The sequence below is a fragment of the Chiloscyllium punctatum genome, chromosome 15 (genome assembly GCF_047496795.1).
Source record: "Chiloscyllium punctatum isolate Juve2018m chromosome 15, sChiPun1.3, whole genome shotgun sequence".
Taxonomy (NCBI): domain Eukaryota; kingdom Metazoa; phylum Chordata; class Chondrichthyes; order Orectolobiformes; family Hemiscylliidae; genus Chiloscyllium; species Chiloscyllium punctatum.
In genome coordinates this window covers 48741805-48760424 of record NC_092753.1, presented here as the reverse complement: position 1 = coordinate 48760424, position 18620 = coordinate 48741805, and the positions used below count along the sequence as shown (strand labels likewise).

The 18620-nt window shown below is 40.2% G+C and overlaps 1 protein-coding gene across 1 annotated transcript; it reads right to left on the bottom strand.

Moving 5' to 3' along the window:
• Positions 1–1318: 1318 nt before the first annotated feature.
• On the bottom strand, positions 1319–17723 carry LOC140485907 (uncharacterized). The gene is made up of 5 exons (XM_072584353.1): positions 17638–17723; positions 17207–17554; positions 12200–12277; positions 11456–11578; positions 1319–2512 (listed from the first exon to the last, which is right to left on the bottom strand). Exons 1-5 carry the CDS (start codon positions 17690–17692, stop codon positions 2424–2426), a joined length of 693 nt encoding a protein of 230 aa, XP_072440454.1. The 5' UTR covers positions 17693–17723; the 3' UTR covers positions 1319–2423.
• Positions 17724–18620: the final 897 nt, after the last annotated feature.

Sequence of the window (18620 nt, the reverse complement as noted above, 5' to 3'; positions counted from 1 at the left end):
AAATCTTGAGTACAAGCAAATATACATCTTTGTTGTAGTACTTAAGAATTAAAACAGCAAGAAAGATTCTCAGGAACAGGGAAAACTGAAATGCTGCATTATTAATTTGACAAAAAGAACAGCATGTTCATTCCCTAACAATGCTTTATAAGAACACTGTCTTCATTTTTTTTGTTAATCTGACATTTTGTCCCCAGTTACTAAAAAATCTATGTCGGTACTTTAACATTGGGACACAGTTTAGAAATTTACAAAAGCAAAGTAAATAGGAAGCAACTGAAATATCGATGGGAATTTCCTCATATTGGTCTTGCTCTGCTGTTGTAATTGCACTGGCATGTCTATTTAAACACAAGGTTAGGGTTAAGATTATACACTTTCCTATTGGAAAATTTGAAGTTGGGTAGTATGTAAAATTCACAGTTTGGCTTTTGCACCACCTGTCTGCTTGCCTCTGACCTGTGTGAAAGTTAATGAAAGGTGGAATGGATATTGGACAGCCACTCACCATGGAGGACTCATGAGGTGGGGAGGACACTCTCATTTATTACCTGTGACAGGGGTAGTCCACATTGGAATCCCCCAGCATTGTGTGGGTTGGTGTGAGGCAAAGATGGAGGGGAGCTGAACCTAGTTAGTGGGTCCCCATCATTGAGCCCATTAAAGGCACAACAGAACCCCTCACCCAACACCAAAGTTCATAATTCTCTCCTCACCCACTTCCCTGGACTTTCAAACCCTGTTCTCATTCCCTTCAAGGCATCTGCCACCTGGCCTCAATATTACTCTGGGCTTACCTCTAAGTCTGGGCTCCTCTTTGTTAGGACTTGCTGTGGTTCTAAGAGTGAACACCATGCCCACCCACTGTTTCTGGGTCTTGGTGCTGCTCGTCATCCAATTGCGAAGCGATCTCAGAGGCAGGACTACACCTCCAGACATGAACCAATGTCTTCCAGTGTTAAATTATTTGGTGTGGCTGGCAGGTTTGTGAACAAGATCTCCCCAACCTTTTAGCCAGGGGTCAGGGTCTTGACACCTGATTAAGTACAGTGTAGGGTTTTGGCGCATTTTGAGTGAAGTGTGAGCCATTCTGAGGAAATTTGCAATGTTTGTAATTTCAAAGGCCAATGATTTTTAAATTGGCCAGTGACAGGTTGCGTGAAATATAAGAGGGCAAAATATAAAGTGATACATTTTTGAAGAAAAAAGGTGGATTATAAACATAGAAAATGACAAAAAAAGAAAACAAATGCTAAAACATTAACGCTAAATGAACAATTATACAGATCGTTTAAAATAGAAGATCAAATTGGCCATTTTATCATCAAATAAACATTTGGTATCTCAGGTTTGGCAATTTCAAACATAGTACATAAACAAAGAGGTATCACTACCTGAATCATTGGTTCAGCTACAGAATATTGTCTCCAATTTCCATTTCCAAGAAGGTTCATTCAGGTAACAAAGTAACACAAAGTTTGAGAAATTGGGCTTTTCTAATTAGTGGAAGAAAGATAAAGAGGGACTTGAACAGGTGTTCAAAATTCTGAAGATTAGGATTTTTAATGGAGAATTGTTAGATATTGTACTAATATCAGGAACTAGGTGTACATTATCTTTAAAGAGGAAGTACTAGGACATGGGAAGAGAGCAAGCGAGTGGATCCTCTTTGAGTAGATGAGCAGATGCATGATGGACTCTTCCTTCCATACTGCCGAATTCTATGATTCAAGAAGTTTTCTTTTCTCAATGGTTAATGAAACAACAAATGAACCAGTTCAAATACGTCTGGACAACATATAAAACTGGAAGTCAAATTGCATGTTTAAATGCTGAAATGATCAATCGGCATTATTGACAATTATGCCAGGAGGAAGTTCACGGCTGCTTCTCTGACCCAGATGCTATTGCAATTTAAGGAGTCACTGCAAAGATGCATCAACTATAAAGTCGAAAGAAGTACCTCCAGGAATACATCTCAGGCTATTAGAAGGGACTGGAAATTGAAACCTTGGTGCCTGAGCTGTTTTCCCTCCCAAAAAAGGCATTTAAATACGTCAAAAATCACATGCCCCAATCTTCTTGGCACCCTGGCTTCCAAAGAGGGACTATGTTTCTCAGAGGCCAGAGTTACAAGAACAAGTGAGTGGAGCGCTCACTGTCTCTGTGCCAGTGTCTTTGTTCACATAAGACAGAAGCTTCACACCAAACTAGGGCTACCTGAATTCCTGATATATGGCACCGCTAGTCCTATCAACTTAGTTTGTAGGCTAACCCACATTCTCACCAGAGTTAAAGCAGGAGTATTTAGAAAAACATTAAGAATTTGTGTTCCTCTATTGATCAAGGGGACAAAATAATTGATCACTTTGGCACAACTGAGGTTGTGACAGTTTTTAAATGTCTGGTGTCTACGATCACATTTATTGTGGTACCCTGCCCATGTTTTCATAGATGTCATCACTTTCATTGTTTCTATCTTTATGAGATTGTTTATCCTTCGTTGTTTTACCTGTCAAGATAAAAATAAAATATGATTATGGTGAGTGTTCCTTCAAGAAATGGAGCAACAATCATATTTATAAATGATTGCACACTAAACTTGGACTGCAAGATGTCATATGTGTTTTCTACTCGACAGGGAGATTCAGGACATTGATTTGTATCTATAATAATTAAGTACAAAGTAGTGAGATTGTCAAATTTTATCTGATTTCCTCCATTGTTATGTACTTCTTTTATACTCCTCTTCTCTAAGACTTCAGAGGGTTAACAGGAGGCCGCCAGAAATATTGCTTTTGATGTAATCGGTGATCTTAAAAAAGCATCCACCAGCCTTTGAAATAAAAGGGCACCTGATTAACTGCAAGAGAAGCATGTTACCAATAACTATTCTAAATGCATCTCCTGTTTCAGTACAGGTCATTCTGTATCTACGTGCAGAATTCATTCTCCTTTCCTGCTTATTGGGGGGGTGGGGTGCAAGATCGGTGAATTACAATTGAGGCTGATGTCTCAGTTTAATCTTGTTTTAATATATGCCATCACTTTCACTTTGAAATGAGGAGGTATCAAAATGAAAATAGTGGTGTAACTTGGAAGTGAGTTCCTGATTTGACTCCTGAGACCAATGAAGTTTGGAGGTGTGAGAAACTGTCTGGCAGGAAATCTCACACCATTTAAAGTTCACAGCAAGGGTTGCATAACCTTTGCATAACATTGCAATTTAGTTTACAAAATGCTGATATATTTTTCAAGTGTAAGTATATAATGTATTTCACTTAAAACAGAAGTGGCTGTCTCTCCTGCACTTTTCCCAATGTTAAAAATGAGCATTCAAACATGCAGAAACACAACTCCAGATCATCAGCCATATCTGGGATTTAACAGCTGTGCGTTACATGTTTACTGGTTTCACATCATTGCCAGCTGTAGAACGGCAGACTGGCTGTTCCTAAAGAGGTTTAATTACACATTGCCAATCAAGTTCTGTCACACCAGTTTCTCCAAAGCCAATTGTATTTTTCTCGATCTGCAAATTTCCTCTGCAATGATAACATGGTCTGAAATCTGGACAAATTTCACACTATGAAAGCTACAGGAAAGCAACTGCCATCCACAATTGTTTAGAAGTTATGATTTATAATGTGTATTTTTCTGGATGGTTGGGGTTGGTGGATGGTGTGGGTTGGTAGGTGTGAAACACACTGCATCACATTGGTGGTAAAAATGATAACAGCTTCTGACTTTATCAATGAAGATAGCAGAGAATCTACTTGTGGGTATATCACTGATTGCCTTTACAAACCAATGTGGTCATTGAAGTCAATGAGAATAGATAAGACATAATTTCCAAAGTTGATAAACATGCCAATTTGATTATCTCTATAGGAAAGTCATGGCTTGCTTTTCCACAGGATAGGTGATGGAGTGTTTTGGGTAGGTTTAGGTGGAGGAGATATTGGGTCCAGCAGAAAGTGGGGTGTCAGGTCCTGTGTAGAAGAAGGAGGAATGTTGGGTCTTTGGGTTCACGTCAACTTTGGTGGAGGGAGTGAAGGAATTGTGTCAAGCAGCGGGGAAGGGTCCTGGTTCCAGGGCGAGAGAGGTCATGTGAGGTTCTGGGAAGTAGAAAGAGTTTAGGGGAACTCTGTTGTGGGAGTCTGGAATAAAGTGGGGGTCAGTTTCATAGTTATCCAGGAGTTAGACTAATTTAATAGTCTAACATCTCCTGAATTACTAATTATTTAACGTCAGTGAAACCTCCCAATTCTCCAATTAAAAAGAATACTTTGAAGGAACTGAGGTCATTCTGGTGAAGTTTATAGACAATACAAAGATGGGTAGGGGAACAGGTAGCACTGAGGAGGCAGAGAAGCCGCAAAAGGATTTGGACAGGTTAGGAGACTGGGCAAAGACGTGGCAGATGGAGTGCAACATGGGAAAGTTTGAAGTCATGCACTTTGGTAGGAAGAATACATGCTGGAAACCCAGAGTCTAGATTTGAGTGGTGCTGGAAAAGCACAGCAGTTCAGGCAGCATCCGAGGAGCAGTAAAATCGATGTTTCGGGCAAAAGTCTTTCATCAGGAATATAGGAAAGTCATGGCTTGCTTTTCCACAGGATAGGTGATGGAGGGTTTTGGGTAGGTTTGGGTGGATAAGAGATATTGGGTCCAGCAGAAAGTGGGGTGTCAGGTCCGGTGTGGAAGAAGGAGGGATGTTGGGTCTTTGGGTTCATGTCAATTTTGGTGGAGGGAGTGAGAGCATAGCCTTAGAGTTAAGGGAAGACCTTTTAGAATGGAGATAAGGAGAAACATCTTCAGAGAGTGGTGAATCTATGGAATTCATTGCCATAGATGGCTGTGAGGCCTCGTCACTGAGTATGTATACATCTTTCAGGCTCTCTGCCTGTATTCCTGATGAAGGGCTTTTGCCAGAAACGTTGATTTTACTGCTCCTCGGATGCTACATGAACTGCTGTGCTTTTCCAGCACCACTCTAGGAAGAATAGAGGCATAGACTATTTTCTAAATGGAGAGAAAATTCAGAAATCTGAAGTGCAAAGAGACTTGGGAGTTCTAGTCCTGGATTCTCTCAAGGTAAACTTGCAGGTTGAGTCAGTGGTAAGGAAGGCAAATGCAATGATGGAATTTATTTTGAAAGGACTTGAATATAAAAGCAGCAATGTACTTCTGAGGCTCCAGACCATATTTGGGGTATTGTGCACAGTTTTGGGCCCCATATCTCAGGAAGGATGCACTGGCCCGAGCCTGTGTTCAGAGGAGGTTCACAAGAATGGTCCCAAGAATGAAAAGCTTAACATATGAGGAACTGGATCTATACTCGATTGAAGGATGAATGTGGCTCTAATTGAAACAAATAGAATACTGAGTGGCCTGGACAGAGTCGATGTTGGGAAGATGTTTCCCATTGGTAGGAGAGACTAGGAACTGAGGGCATAGCCTTAGAGTTAAGGGAAGACCTTTTAGAATGGCGATAAGGAGAAACATCTTCAGACAGAGAGTGGTGAATCTATGGAATTCATTGCCATAGATGGCTGTGAGGCCTCGTCACTGAGTAAATTTAAGACTGAGGTAGATAGGTTCTTGAGTGTCAAGGGGATCAAGGGTTACAGGGAGAAAGCAGGAGAATATGCTTGAGAAACTTGTCACCCATGATTGAATGGCAGAGCAGACTAAATGGGCTGAGTGGCCTAACTTCTGCTATTATGTATTATGGTCTTATGGAGAACTCCAGATGGAGGGGTAATTGCCCAGTGGAATTTACAATTTCAGAGTCCCATCTGAACCATTGCTTAGATGGCATAGAATTGGATGGGTTGGTAGAAAGGATGTCTCAGAATTCAAATTTTTAATACTTTAACCTCCAACCTCCATCAAAATAATAGAGTGGTTATGGTAAGGGATTTTAACTTTCCAAACATAGACTGGGATTACCATAGTGTTAAGGGCTTAGATGGAGAAGAATTTGTTAAGTGTGTACAAGACATTTTCTGGTTCAGTATATGGATGTACCTACTAGAGAAGGTGCAAAACTTGACCTACTCTTGGGAAATAAGGCAGGGCAGGTGATGGAGGTGTCAGTGGGGGAGCACTTTGGGGCCAGCGACCATAATTCTATTAAGTTTAAGATAGTGATAGAAAAGGATAGACCAGATCTAAAAGTTGAAGTTCTAAACTGGCAAAAAGCCAATTTTGACGGTATTAGGCAAGAACTATCAAAAACTGATCGGGGGCAGATGTTCGCAGATAAAGGGACGGCTGGAAAATGGGAAGGCTTCAGAAATGACATAACGAGAATACAGAGAAAATATATTCCTGTCAGGGTGAAAGGGAAGGCTGGTAGTTATGGGGAATGCTGGATGACTAAAGAAATTGAGTGTTTGGTTAAGAAAAAGAAGGAAGCATTTGTAAGGTATAGACAGGATAGATTGAGTGAATCCTTAGAAGAATATAAAGGAAGTAGAAGTATACTTAACAGGGAAATCAAGAGGACAAAAAGGGGACATGAGATAGCTTTCGCAAATAGAATTAAGGAGATTCTAAAGGGTTTTTACAAATACATTTAGGACAAAAGGGTAACTAGGGAGAGAATAGGGTCCCTCAAAGATCAGCAAGGCGGCCTTTGTGTGGAGCCGCAGGAGATGGGGCAGATACTAAACAAGTATTTTGCATCAATGTTTACTGTGGAAAAGGATATGGAAGATATAGACTGTCGGGAAATAGATGGTGACACCTTGCAAAATGTCCATATTAGAGAGGAGGAAGTGCTGGATGTCTTGAAATGCATAAAGGTGGATAAATCCCCAGGACCTGATCAGGTGTATCCTAGAACTCTGTGGGAAGCTAGAGAAGTGATTGCTGGGCCTCTTGCTGAGATATTTGTATCATCAATAGTCACAGGTGAGATGCCGGAAGACTGGAGGTTGGCTAACGTGGTGCCACTGTTTAAGAAGGGTGGTAAGGACAAGCCAGGGAACTATAGACCAGTGAGACTAACGTTGATAATGGGCAAGTTGTCGGAGGGAATCATGAGGGACAGGATGTACATGTATTTGGAAAGCAAGGACTAATTAGGGATAGTCAACATGGTTTTGTGCATGGGAAATCATGTCTCACAAACTTGATTGAGTTTTTTGAAGAAGTAACAAAGATGATTGATGAGGACAGAGCAGTTGATGTGATCTATATGGACTTCAATAAGGCGTTCGACAAGGTTCCCGGGAAGACTGACTAGCAAGGTTAGATCTCATGGAATACAGGGAGAACTAGCCATTTGGATGCAGAACTGGCTCAAATGTAGAAGACAGAGGGTGATGGTGGAGGGGTGTTTTTCAGACTAGAGGCCTGTGACCAGTGGAGTGCCACAAGGTTTGGTGCTGGGTCCTCTACATTTTGTCATTTACATAAATGGTACAGTCAATAAGTTTGCAGATGACACCAAAATTGGAGGTGTAGTGGACAGTGAAGAGGGTTACCTCAGATTACAACAGGATCTTGACCAGATGGGCCAATGGGCTGAGAAGTGGCAGATGGAGTTTAATTCAGATAAATGTGAGGTGCTGCATTTTGGGAAAGCAAATCTTAGCAGGACTTATACACTTAATGGTAAGGTCCTAGGGAGTGTTGCTGAACAAAGAGACCTTGGAGTGCAGGTTCATAGTTCCTTGAAAGTGGATTCACAGGTAGATAGGATAGTGAAGAAGGCATTTGGTATGCTTTCTTTTATTGGCGAGAGTATTGAGTACAGGAGTTGGGAGGTCATGGTGTGGCTGTATAGGACATTGGTTAGGCCACTGTTGGAATATTGCTTGCAATTCTGATCTCCTTCCTATCGGAAAGATGTTGTGAAACTTGAAAGGGTTCAGAAAAGATTTCCAAGGATGTTGCCAGGGTTGGAGGATTTAAGATATAGGGAGAGGCTGAACGTGCTGGGCCAGTTTTCCCTGGAGCATTGGAGGCTGAGGGGTGACCTTACAGAGGTTTACAAAATTATGTAGGGCATGGATAGGATAAACAGACAAAATCTTTTCCCGGGAGGGGGTTGCTCAGTGGGAGCGGGGGGGTGGGGGGAACTAGAGTGCATAGGTTTAGGGTGAGAGGGAAAAGATATAAAAGAGACCTACGAGGCAACTTTTTCACGCAGTGGTTGGTACGTATATGGAATGAGTTACCAGGGGAAGTGGTGGAGGCTGGTACAATTGCAACATTGAAGAGGCATTTAGATGAATATATGAATAGGAAGGGTTTGGAGGGATATGGGCCGGATGCTGGCGGGTGGGACTAGATTGGGTTGGGATATCTGTTAAGCATGGATGGGTTGGACCAAAGGGTCTTTTTCCATGCTCTACATCTCTATGACTCCATGACTCTAAAACTATGCATTTTGTGAAGTTAAAATTCCACCAATGCATCTGAACATATCTTAAGATTTTGATTTTGAAATATTATACAATAATTCTTGAAATCTTAGAATTTTAAAAAACTATTACACTTCAGATTTATACTTTACTTTAATACTGACTATTATATCTTTGGATGAATAAAGAAAATGAATCAACACAAAAAAAAGTTCTGTTTTTCTTTCCAGGTGTGACCTAGCCCATTGAGAATTTCCAGCATTTTTCACTTTTATTTCAACATCAATCGTACTTTATCTATGTACATGCATTACATGGTATAACTTACAATAAGAAAACAAAGGGCATTGTTTCAGAATGGTTTAGCTTGTAATGAAGTTGCTTGTGTGCTTACATGACATTTGTTGATGCAAACAATGATAAAATGAATTAATTTGCACTCTCAGTATGAGTTGTTTGCTGGGTGACTTGTTATGATGCACACCATTCTTTACATTTTATGGACTTTAAGGTAATTATAAAGTCATAGAGTTTACAGACCCTTTGGTCCAACTTATCTATGCCCACCAGATATCCTAAATTAATCCATTCCTATTTACCAGCATTTAGCCATATCCCTCTATACCCTTCCTATTTGTATCCTTGTCCAGATACCTTTTAAATGTTCTAGTTGTCCCCGTCCTTATCATTTCCCCTAGCAGCTCATTCCATACATGCACCATCCTCAGCCTGAAAAAGTTGCCCCTTAGATCCTTTGTAAATCTTTCCCCTCTCACCTTAAACCTGTGCCCTCTAGTTCTGGACTTCTGTGCCCTGGGGAAAAGACCTTGGCTGTTCACCCTTTCCATGCCCCTCATAATTTTATAAACCTCTGTAAGGTCACCCCTCAGCCTCTGATGCTCCAGGGAAAACAGCCCAGCCTTTCAGCCTCTTCCTATAGCTCAAATCCTCCTACCCAGGCAACATTCTTGTAAATCTTTTCTGAACCCTTTTAAATTTCACAACATCTTTCTGAAAGGAAGGAGACTAGAATTGCATGCAGTATTCCAAAAGTGGCCTAATCAATGTCCTCCTGTACATGACATCCTGACTCCTATACCCAACTACCTTTAGGGAACTATGAACCTGCATCCCATGCTCTCTTTGTTTGGCAACATTCCTCAGGACCCAACCATTAAATGTATAAGTCCTGTCCTGTTGTGTCTTACCAAAATGTCACACCTCACATTTATCCAAATTAAACTCCATCTGCCACTCCTTGGCCCATCAGCCCATCAATTGCTATACTGTTTCCATGTATGCAAACCAGTTTACTTATTTGTGTTATCAGCATTCAGCAAAAGATTGGAGTGCAATGTTTGTGGTTTATCAGCCCTAGAGGTGTCTGTGGTTGTGGTCTCTGATATGTTCTGTATTTTCCAAAGCCTTAAAACAACCAGTTTGATGAGTGACATAACAGGAAAATTTGACGACAAAAGTTTACAACATATTACTTGATGTATGGTTATTTTTACTACATTACTATTATATAACAATGATAATAATTACACAGGATTAGTTACGATCAACACAATGGAACATTATATTGTTGATTTTTTTCTATGGAAAAGTTCAGAGACATCTTAAGTTTCATTTTCCAAAATTGTTAAGATCATAGTGATTATGAGAAAGTTTACTGAGTGGAGCAAAAATCCTGTAAGAATCCTGGATGAAAGGAGGTTTGGCAGTCTCAACTAGTAAATACACTGAAGTTAATAATTTTTTAAAAAACTGTTTTTAGTACCTCTGTGCAAACACCGGTGAACTTAACTTTCAGAAAGCTATTAACTTTATAATTCATCTGATCCTGATATGTATCCTCTTTAATTATGCTTATTGTTTCAATACATTAATATGTTAATTAGTGATTTAAACTTCTCCATTTTCCTTCCTTCCTTAAAATTCCTTTCATTGATCAAGATTTTCTTCTTCTTGCCTGACAGATAACATACCCACTCTGGCTCAGTCTCTATTTTTCCCTATTTATTCGTATCTCACATTAACATCATCATTCTTGTAGAGAAAAATAACTTTGCCTTCCCACAGATCTCCCACCAACTGAGGGCAACTTGAAAGAGAATCCAGACAGAAAATTACAAAGACTTTCAAACATTTTTCCTCATCAATCATTGCCTTTCAGTAAATCTGTACTGACATATCAATTGTTTAATAAGTAACCACATTTCATGACTAATTTGCAGAGTGGAAATTGTTTTTAGAAATCAATTACATTGTCGGTATTAACAATACTTGGCTATTTTTTCTTTAAGTTAATTCTTGGTTATGGATTTTACTGACAAGAACAACATTTATTGCACATATATCATTGTTCTAAAGTGATGTTGGAGTTTGTGAGGAGCTTTCTTTTTGAATTGTGTCATACTTTGGTACAACTGAATCACTTCTGTGGGCATGTAAGAGTTAAAGCACATTGACAAGGTATTATAGTTTTAGATTAGATTACCTACAGCATGGCAACAGGCTCTTTGGCCAACAAGTCCACGCCAGCCCACCGAAGAGTAACCCACCCAGACCCATTTCCCTCTGACTAATGGACCTAATATTAGACTAATGACTAATGTACCTAACACAATGGGCAATTTACCATGGCCAATTCACCTGAACTGCACATTTTGGACTGTGGGAGGAAACCGGAGCACCTGGAGGAAACCCACGCAGACACGGGGAGAATATGCAAACTCCACACAGGCAGTCGCCCAAGGCTGGAATTGAGCTTGGGATCCTGGTGCTGCGAGGCAGCAGTGCTAACCACTGAGCAACTGTGCCGCAGTGATAAATAGTAGGTACGGATTGCAGGTTCCCACACTGAACTGTATTTGACAACTGTATTTTCTTTAAATTCAACAAATTCAATTTATTTTACTAATTCCAGATTACTTTCTCTAGTTAAACAAGATACTTTAATCAATGTTTATTTTCTGTCACCTATTGATGCCCGATTAGTAACTAGCATAGAATCCTTTCAGTTTTGCATTCTCAGTCACACAGCTATCTATTATTATTTTGTCTCCACTTACCTTGCCTTCTTGACTTTCTCCTGCAATGTCCCACAACAGCCCATGTCAAAATAGCTATGATGATTAATGCCCCTGTTCCAGATAAGGCAGCTATCAAACCAAAATTTTCAAAAACCTTGTAATCTAAAAAGTAAATTAAGTATGTCAGATAAAATTAGATGGGATTGACTAAATATTCCTTAAATAAATATGACCATAATTCAATAAGAATCTGCAGCAGCAGGAGATGTGCACTTTACTTCTTTATCACCAAGTATTATTGGGCATTGTCATGATATGAATACGTTTTCAGTTAAGCACTTTTACAAAGTTATAATGTTAGCTACAACAATTACCATTTTGACCAAGAAAGTGGGAGTCGGTTTACATGCTACCAAGGTTCAATTGAAACACACCCAACGATATAGCACTCCTACTGTGTGTCACCAAATTATCGCCTACGTATGTACTCAAAACTTATTTTGGGCTGTGTACGATACAAGGAGATAATGGAGACAAACATTATTTATTTGGTCAAATGCTGCAATTCCCTACACATTTCAATCAAGTGAATAAAGAGATTTAAAAGAGTTGGGATAATTTTTAGAAGATGATGGAAAAAAAGAACGGAATATTGATAGAAATATATCAACTTTTAATCTATATTTGGGATTTTGGTATAAGTTTAATTTGCTATTTCTGTTTTTATATCCTATGCATTAGTTTCACAAAATGATCAGAATGCTGATCAAACAGAATTCTTACCATTGGTTTCATTAGCTTTCATGAAAGTCAGGTTAAAGACTCCAGTTGTGTTCCAACCATTATATATCTGCATTTCACCTGAAAATGACAATGTGAACAAGGAATTAACAACAAAAGTGGAGTTGACTCTTGTTACAAATCACGTTTTTGTGAATTAGGATACTATCAGGCGGACATTTTGCCACAAGGTGTAGAAAATTTCCATTTTTAATAATGGTTAGTATATGTGCTTCCAGATGGACATGACTTAAGAAACTCAGAGACTGGACAGCAATTGGAAACTGTGGAACCTACTGAGGAATTGAGCATAGTCTTAAAAAACTTGTTATTGAGTCAGCAGAAGGTCAAGCTAGTGGGATGTGGAGAGAGTTGGGATAATTTTGGAGCATGCTGGAGAAACTCAGCAGTCTGGCAGCATCTGTGGAGAAAGAAACAGAGTTAACATTTCAAGTCTGGTATGAATCTTCTTTGGAATTGTATTTATTTCGTATTTCAGGTATCCACAGTTTTTGCAATTATATGAGATTTTGGGAGTTATTTACAGCCAGAAATGCTGCTTTTATTGCTACCCAATCCATTCCCATTGATTGGGCCACTGTCAGATTTATGCTTTTCCAATAATCAATCCCATTATATTTAGCAATCAGTCCACAGGTCAAGAAAGTCAACTCAGTCACACGGACTTGAAGTTCTGAAATTCAATTAGTGCTGGAAATGTTTGGTTTGGCCACATTGTTGTGAAATGCTCCAGGGAGTTGGACTATGGTGTAAATTGCCCTTTGTGGAAAGATTATGCAGAAAAAAAACACCTTTGATCACATGTGCATCAAGTAGTGTACACCAGAGCCCCTATAAGACTGTATATGCAATTTGGTGGACTGACCAGCACCTATAGACAAGCATCAAGATGTAACTTGGCTGATGGTTAGAAAGTCCCTTCCCATTGGATCTTTCCTGGAATTTTAATGCCTTTAACATGTTGCCCTCATGGCAGTTGTGGCGGTCAACAGACTGTTGTCCACCTCCCTATGAACAGTACTTTTGCAAAGAAGACAGAAGTCTCTGGAGAGAATTTTTGTTTAATTGAGGTTCAACTTAAACTGCTCTCTGAAGCAAAATTGCGCTCTGCATGCAGTTCCCTTGAAAGAGCATTGACATAAATACTAATTGTAATTGGAGGACAATCAACTCAATGAAAGGATGTCTTTGATCTGCTAAACATTTTCTGGCACATTTTAACATCCAAATCTATGTGTTGTGAAATGCACTAAAGCTTGGAACAGCTGTTGTTGAGGTGCAATGAAGAAAAGGCACTGCTGAAAGCTTTTCAGCTGAAGTACAATGAGTGGTTGGAAACTGTAGAACACTTTGGTCTGAAAGTAAGTACCTGTGAACATCCAGAGCATTGAATTGTTCTGAGGGACCTCATAGTCAAAAATGGTGCACAGTGAACAGTTTATTTATTGCACTTTCAGTAATTTTTCCATTCAAAATGTTCTAGTTTCAGAATGAATGCCTGACAAGGGATGTGTTTTGTATATATTGAGTATGACAATTGTATTATCACAGCTAAGGGTGGAGCATGCTGGAAAAGAAATGAATTTTATTGTATCTTCTATAATTTTAAATTAAAGTATTTTCTAAAGTAATTTTTAAAATGTAATGATAATGTATATTTTTGGAAAAAAAGATGCTTGACTAATTTGCAAATCTGATAGTTTATTTTGACATTGTCCCACTAATTTCACAAAATGCAACTCTGACTTTGTTAGAGTACAACTGCACTTGCATGGTTTTTATGCATAAGGCACACCTCACATGCAAACAAATCCAAACTGCAAGAACCAAGCAATGAAAATATGGATTTATAATTAGTGAGGATGACAGAAAAATCAGAAGTTAGATTGATAATGTTTTCTGTGAGCGGACAGCAATGGTAAATGCTCCTTTCATTCTGCACATAAACGGGGCACCAACACTGTTAGTTCCTTATTCATTGATCCAACACAGACATAATCACAGCACCGTGGCTCACAGAACCAAGGACCTGGGTTCAATTGCAGTCTCAGGCAACTGTCTGTGTGGAGTTTGCACATTCTCCCCGTGTCTGCGTGGATTTCATCCGGGTGCTCCAGTTCCTCCCACAGTCCAAAGATGTGCAGGTTAGGTGAATTGGCCATGATAAATTGCCCATAGTGTTTAGGGATGTGTAGGTTGAGTGCATTGGTCAGGGGCAAATGTAGAGTAATGGGGAATGGGTTTGGGTGGGATACTCTTTGGGGGGTCAGTATGGACTTGTTGGGCTGAAGGGCCTGTTTCCACATTGTAGGGACTCTATGACAATGAATCTTGCTGGATTTAATAATGCAGAACACTGGGAAGGCCTACTTGAAAGGCTAGCCCCTCACTAAATCTGAGAAGCAAAATAATTTTAAAGAGAGAAAGATGTACACAACAGAATACAGTAATAATGCAAGCATAAAGAATTCTTGAAATCATAAGTTCTGTTTCTTATTAACAAAAACCAAAATATTGCAGATTCTGGAAATTTGAAATAAAAATATAATGGACCGGAGTAACTCAGCAATTCTGTAGTTTCTGTGGAGAAAGAAACAGATGAGAGGTAACAGATTAACATTCTGAGTACAACAACTCCTGTTTGTGAACTTGGCAGCATGTTCCCTTTCACAAATTAGAAAGGTGATAGAAAATGTATTGACTTTGATATGGTTGCTCTCCAGATGGATGGAAAGAGAACCAAAGATCCACATCTATGCATATTGTGTACACGATTCCTAGCTTCAGCTGAGTAAGGTCACAATTATTTTTGTTTAATGTCTCTGGTACATAGTAGTCCCCATTCCTCATTGTGTGAAGAAAGTGATGGTACATCAGTTGACGTTTGTGGCACACATACACAACTAAGTACCCTCTGTTAATAATTAACCAGTTAAGAGGCAACACATTGGCATGGGGCTCACCTGGTCAGGATGTCAGCTTTCCTTCCCAAAGGGTGTAACTTTAGCAGGTGAGTTGTCTTAAACAATTCAGCAGATTTACACACAGCCGGCTTTTAATTTAAACTGAATTCAAATTCTCAAACAGTTGCCAATTGACTGATAGGCAGAATGGTACAAAACAGAGGAAAACCTGTTGCACATTTTGATCAAAGCATCTTCCTTTGCTTTCTACTTCAGTCTGTACAGCCATTCATACAGGTTCCCTGTGGTGCCCTTTGTCATTGATATTTGTCCAAATTGTAACGAATGTGTACCTGATGCATCCATTACGCCCGCAGATGAGTGGTTCAGACTCCCCGCCAGTTTGCTCCGTCTTTCGTTAAGGCAAAGTGATTGTGTCTGGGGAGTGGCGGGGTGGGGGGTTGAGGGAGGTGAATGTGGAGAGATAGCCGCTTGAATTACTCAACTCCGTCTCCAGCAAACTGCAAAATATCTCCATTCCTATCAAGTTTCAAGTGGTCTTTTGATTGCGCAATCCGAAAACCATAACCTTCACAGGATTTAAAACACTCTCTGTAACCTTTAAGAAAATGCTTGGGATTTTCCAATTTACATAATTACCAGACCACTAGGGCGACACAAAAGCTGAACACCAAGACTTTCAGCGATACTGGTTCCTTTGTGGCCCACACGCTAAACAATGACCACAGTTTGATGACATTTAAGGAAGGGGGGACGTGTGGTGGGGTGGGATGGGATGGGGAAAAGAGATACAACAAGAAAAAAAGAGTTCAGCATTTTGACTCAGAGGCGTCAATGAGAATTTTCGCCTCTGAGAGTACCGACCCTCAGAAAGCCAGACATGGGGGTGTAGGTGAAATGACTCATTCACGCGAATCACTTGCTTCAATGACAGACACTTTTCAATCTTAGTGCAAACTAACTGCCGTTCCTTCGAGAACCCTTTGTCTCGTTTGCAGGGCACACAGAGCCCGGTGAACACTTGTACAGATCCTTCTGCTGTTTGCATTGTGCTTTTCTCTTTCCATTGGCAGAACTCTCCTCTTACGATTCCATCTGTGCCCTAAGCCAATCCTGAGATAGGTGTATCGACTTGTAAACGATTCCTTTTAGTTTAAACAAAGAAAATCCCAGAAATTACTGGTGAAACTCAGTATCTCTGTGAAGACAAGCAAACTTATTGGGTCCTGCTTTGTCTTCGCACATAATGAGTTTCATGTACCTCCAGAGTTTCTTCAGCAATTTCTGTTTTCGTTTCAGATTTCCAGCATCCCGCAACTTTATGTTTTTTTTGTGAGTCTCCATTTGTTTTGTTAAATTTGGATTTTAAGTTACGGTTTTGTCGGTTGCGCTTCTTTTAAACTGGAGGGCAGTAGACTCCTGTAAGTTTCTTTTGGCGCTTGTACACAAGACACACCTGATGGATTCGTTATCAAAAAACAGAAGCACCTAAACAAAAATGGTTTGATCCTCCCTGATTTCTGTCGAGCAGACTGCACGGAGTTTGAAGGTTGTAGTGAGGATTATTTGGTCCCTGCAATTCAGTTTGTCTAAAGCAATAATTGATGCACTTCATAATGATTCGTGATGTGGAAATAGTGGGCTAATAATCATTGATATTTCTAGATGACAGGCTATATGGTAAAGTCGGTTCGAGGACAAAGTTACTCAAGTAAACGGGGTTTTCAGTAACACTGGAGGAGGAGAATCACAGCTTTTCTGTCTCCTGTCTCCAACCACTGCACTTACAGAAATGGGAAGCAATGATGTGAGCAGTGAGTTTTCATGAGGGACAACATTGATCTTAGTTGCTCTATTGAGTTGTCTAGGTTTTGTTTACAGGTGAAAATGTAACCAAGCAAAGACACATCAAAAATGTCAAAGCGTTGTCCTCCAGTTCCCGCACAACCTACCCGCACAGGCAGCGCGCAATGTCTCCCACCACTTACGACCCTGTTTCCCAATGACAACGATTCATTGCAATTCATTCCATGAACGTCTCTGATATTGAATACCCGACACTCACCGATCACGGTCACGATAACGTCCTCGGTGAACTCGTCTCCATTCCAATCTGTCACTGTGCAGGAATATGTCCCGGAATCATTCAGAGCCACATTCTGGATGGAGAGGGAATGGTTCGGGTAGATTCGTGCCCGCTGTGAGTAGCCGCTGAACCAATGGATATTCCATTTCTCTTCTTCTGATATTAACTGGACGATACAGCGTCGAGTTTTGGGGCTCGCATACTTCCACTCTACCGTGTCGACCTGGTCAGTGATATTAGGGAATGACACTTCTAGGAATATGCTGCTATTAACTCTCCCTTTGACCACTCTGGGCATTGCTGCAGCGGCCGCTGTTTGGAGTAAAGCTGAAAGAGATGGTGCACAAGGTTAGGGAACAGCTCCATCCCTGTGGGACTCAGTGGAAACAAGGGGTCCCCGCGTGATGTACCTTGCAGCCAGCAGCTGGAGAGCACAGCCATCAGGGAACCTCGGGTCCAGCTCATCTCATCGGGAAAGAACCCTGGAACCTCTGCAACTGTCTTAATCTCCGAGTGTCTGCAAACGATTCGCGTTTCTGCTCAGGTGGTGGTTGGAGGAAAAAGCAGAGGCGAGCGACCAAACCAAACTGCCAAAACCGTCTGCACTCAGAAAAAAGCTGCAAGTAGGCAATGGAGCAAGGGCTGCTGGCCACTATGAAAATCAAGGCGAATGAATCACCTCCCTCGCTGTTTATTGTACGGCAATTTTTAGCTCATGTACTTTTTTTTTCCCAAGGGCGATATTATTTACTGGATTATTGCTTCTGTGTTATACATCGCTTTAAAGAAATGTTCAAAATTATGACCCCAATATAAAGCCCGCAATTTATTTTTTTTTGAAAAAAATCTACTTGATGTAATACATACTGAGATCTTTCACTGTTTCGTGTTTGAGTCAATGTAGTGAATGTAGATCGCTCCAGCCAGCCAGGTATTTGAGGACCCCTGCTGACAAATGCAGAAGAAACTCCTGAACAGTTTGGGGTGATTCCTTCCGCGTTTGAGAAATCACAACTAATCTGCCTTTGTGGGGAAGTTGAATGTTGACAGAAATGGCCTCAATTGTTCCACAGTCCCCGCTCCCCACCCCCCACCCACATTATTGTTCAATAGCGCAGGAGAGAGGAATTCCTCGACCTGTTCTCGCGCTGAAAATTGTGTTCAATTATTTCGTTAAAAAGATTTGAAGTCACATCGAATTCAAATGATTGGCGTATCATGCATAAATTGTAAAAGGTTATCGCGTATAAATATTGAGAATTCAATTTACAAACTCGAGCGGAGGTGGAAACGGTTATTGGATGATAAATTTAGAAACATTTTTTAAATCGAAGTTCAGGGCAAGTAGATTAACTTCCAAGTACTCACACTGACGAATGAAATTATTTATAAG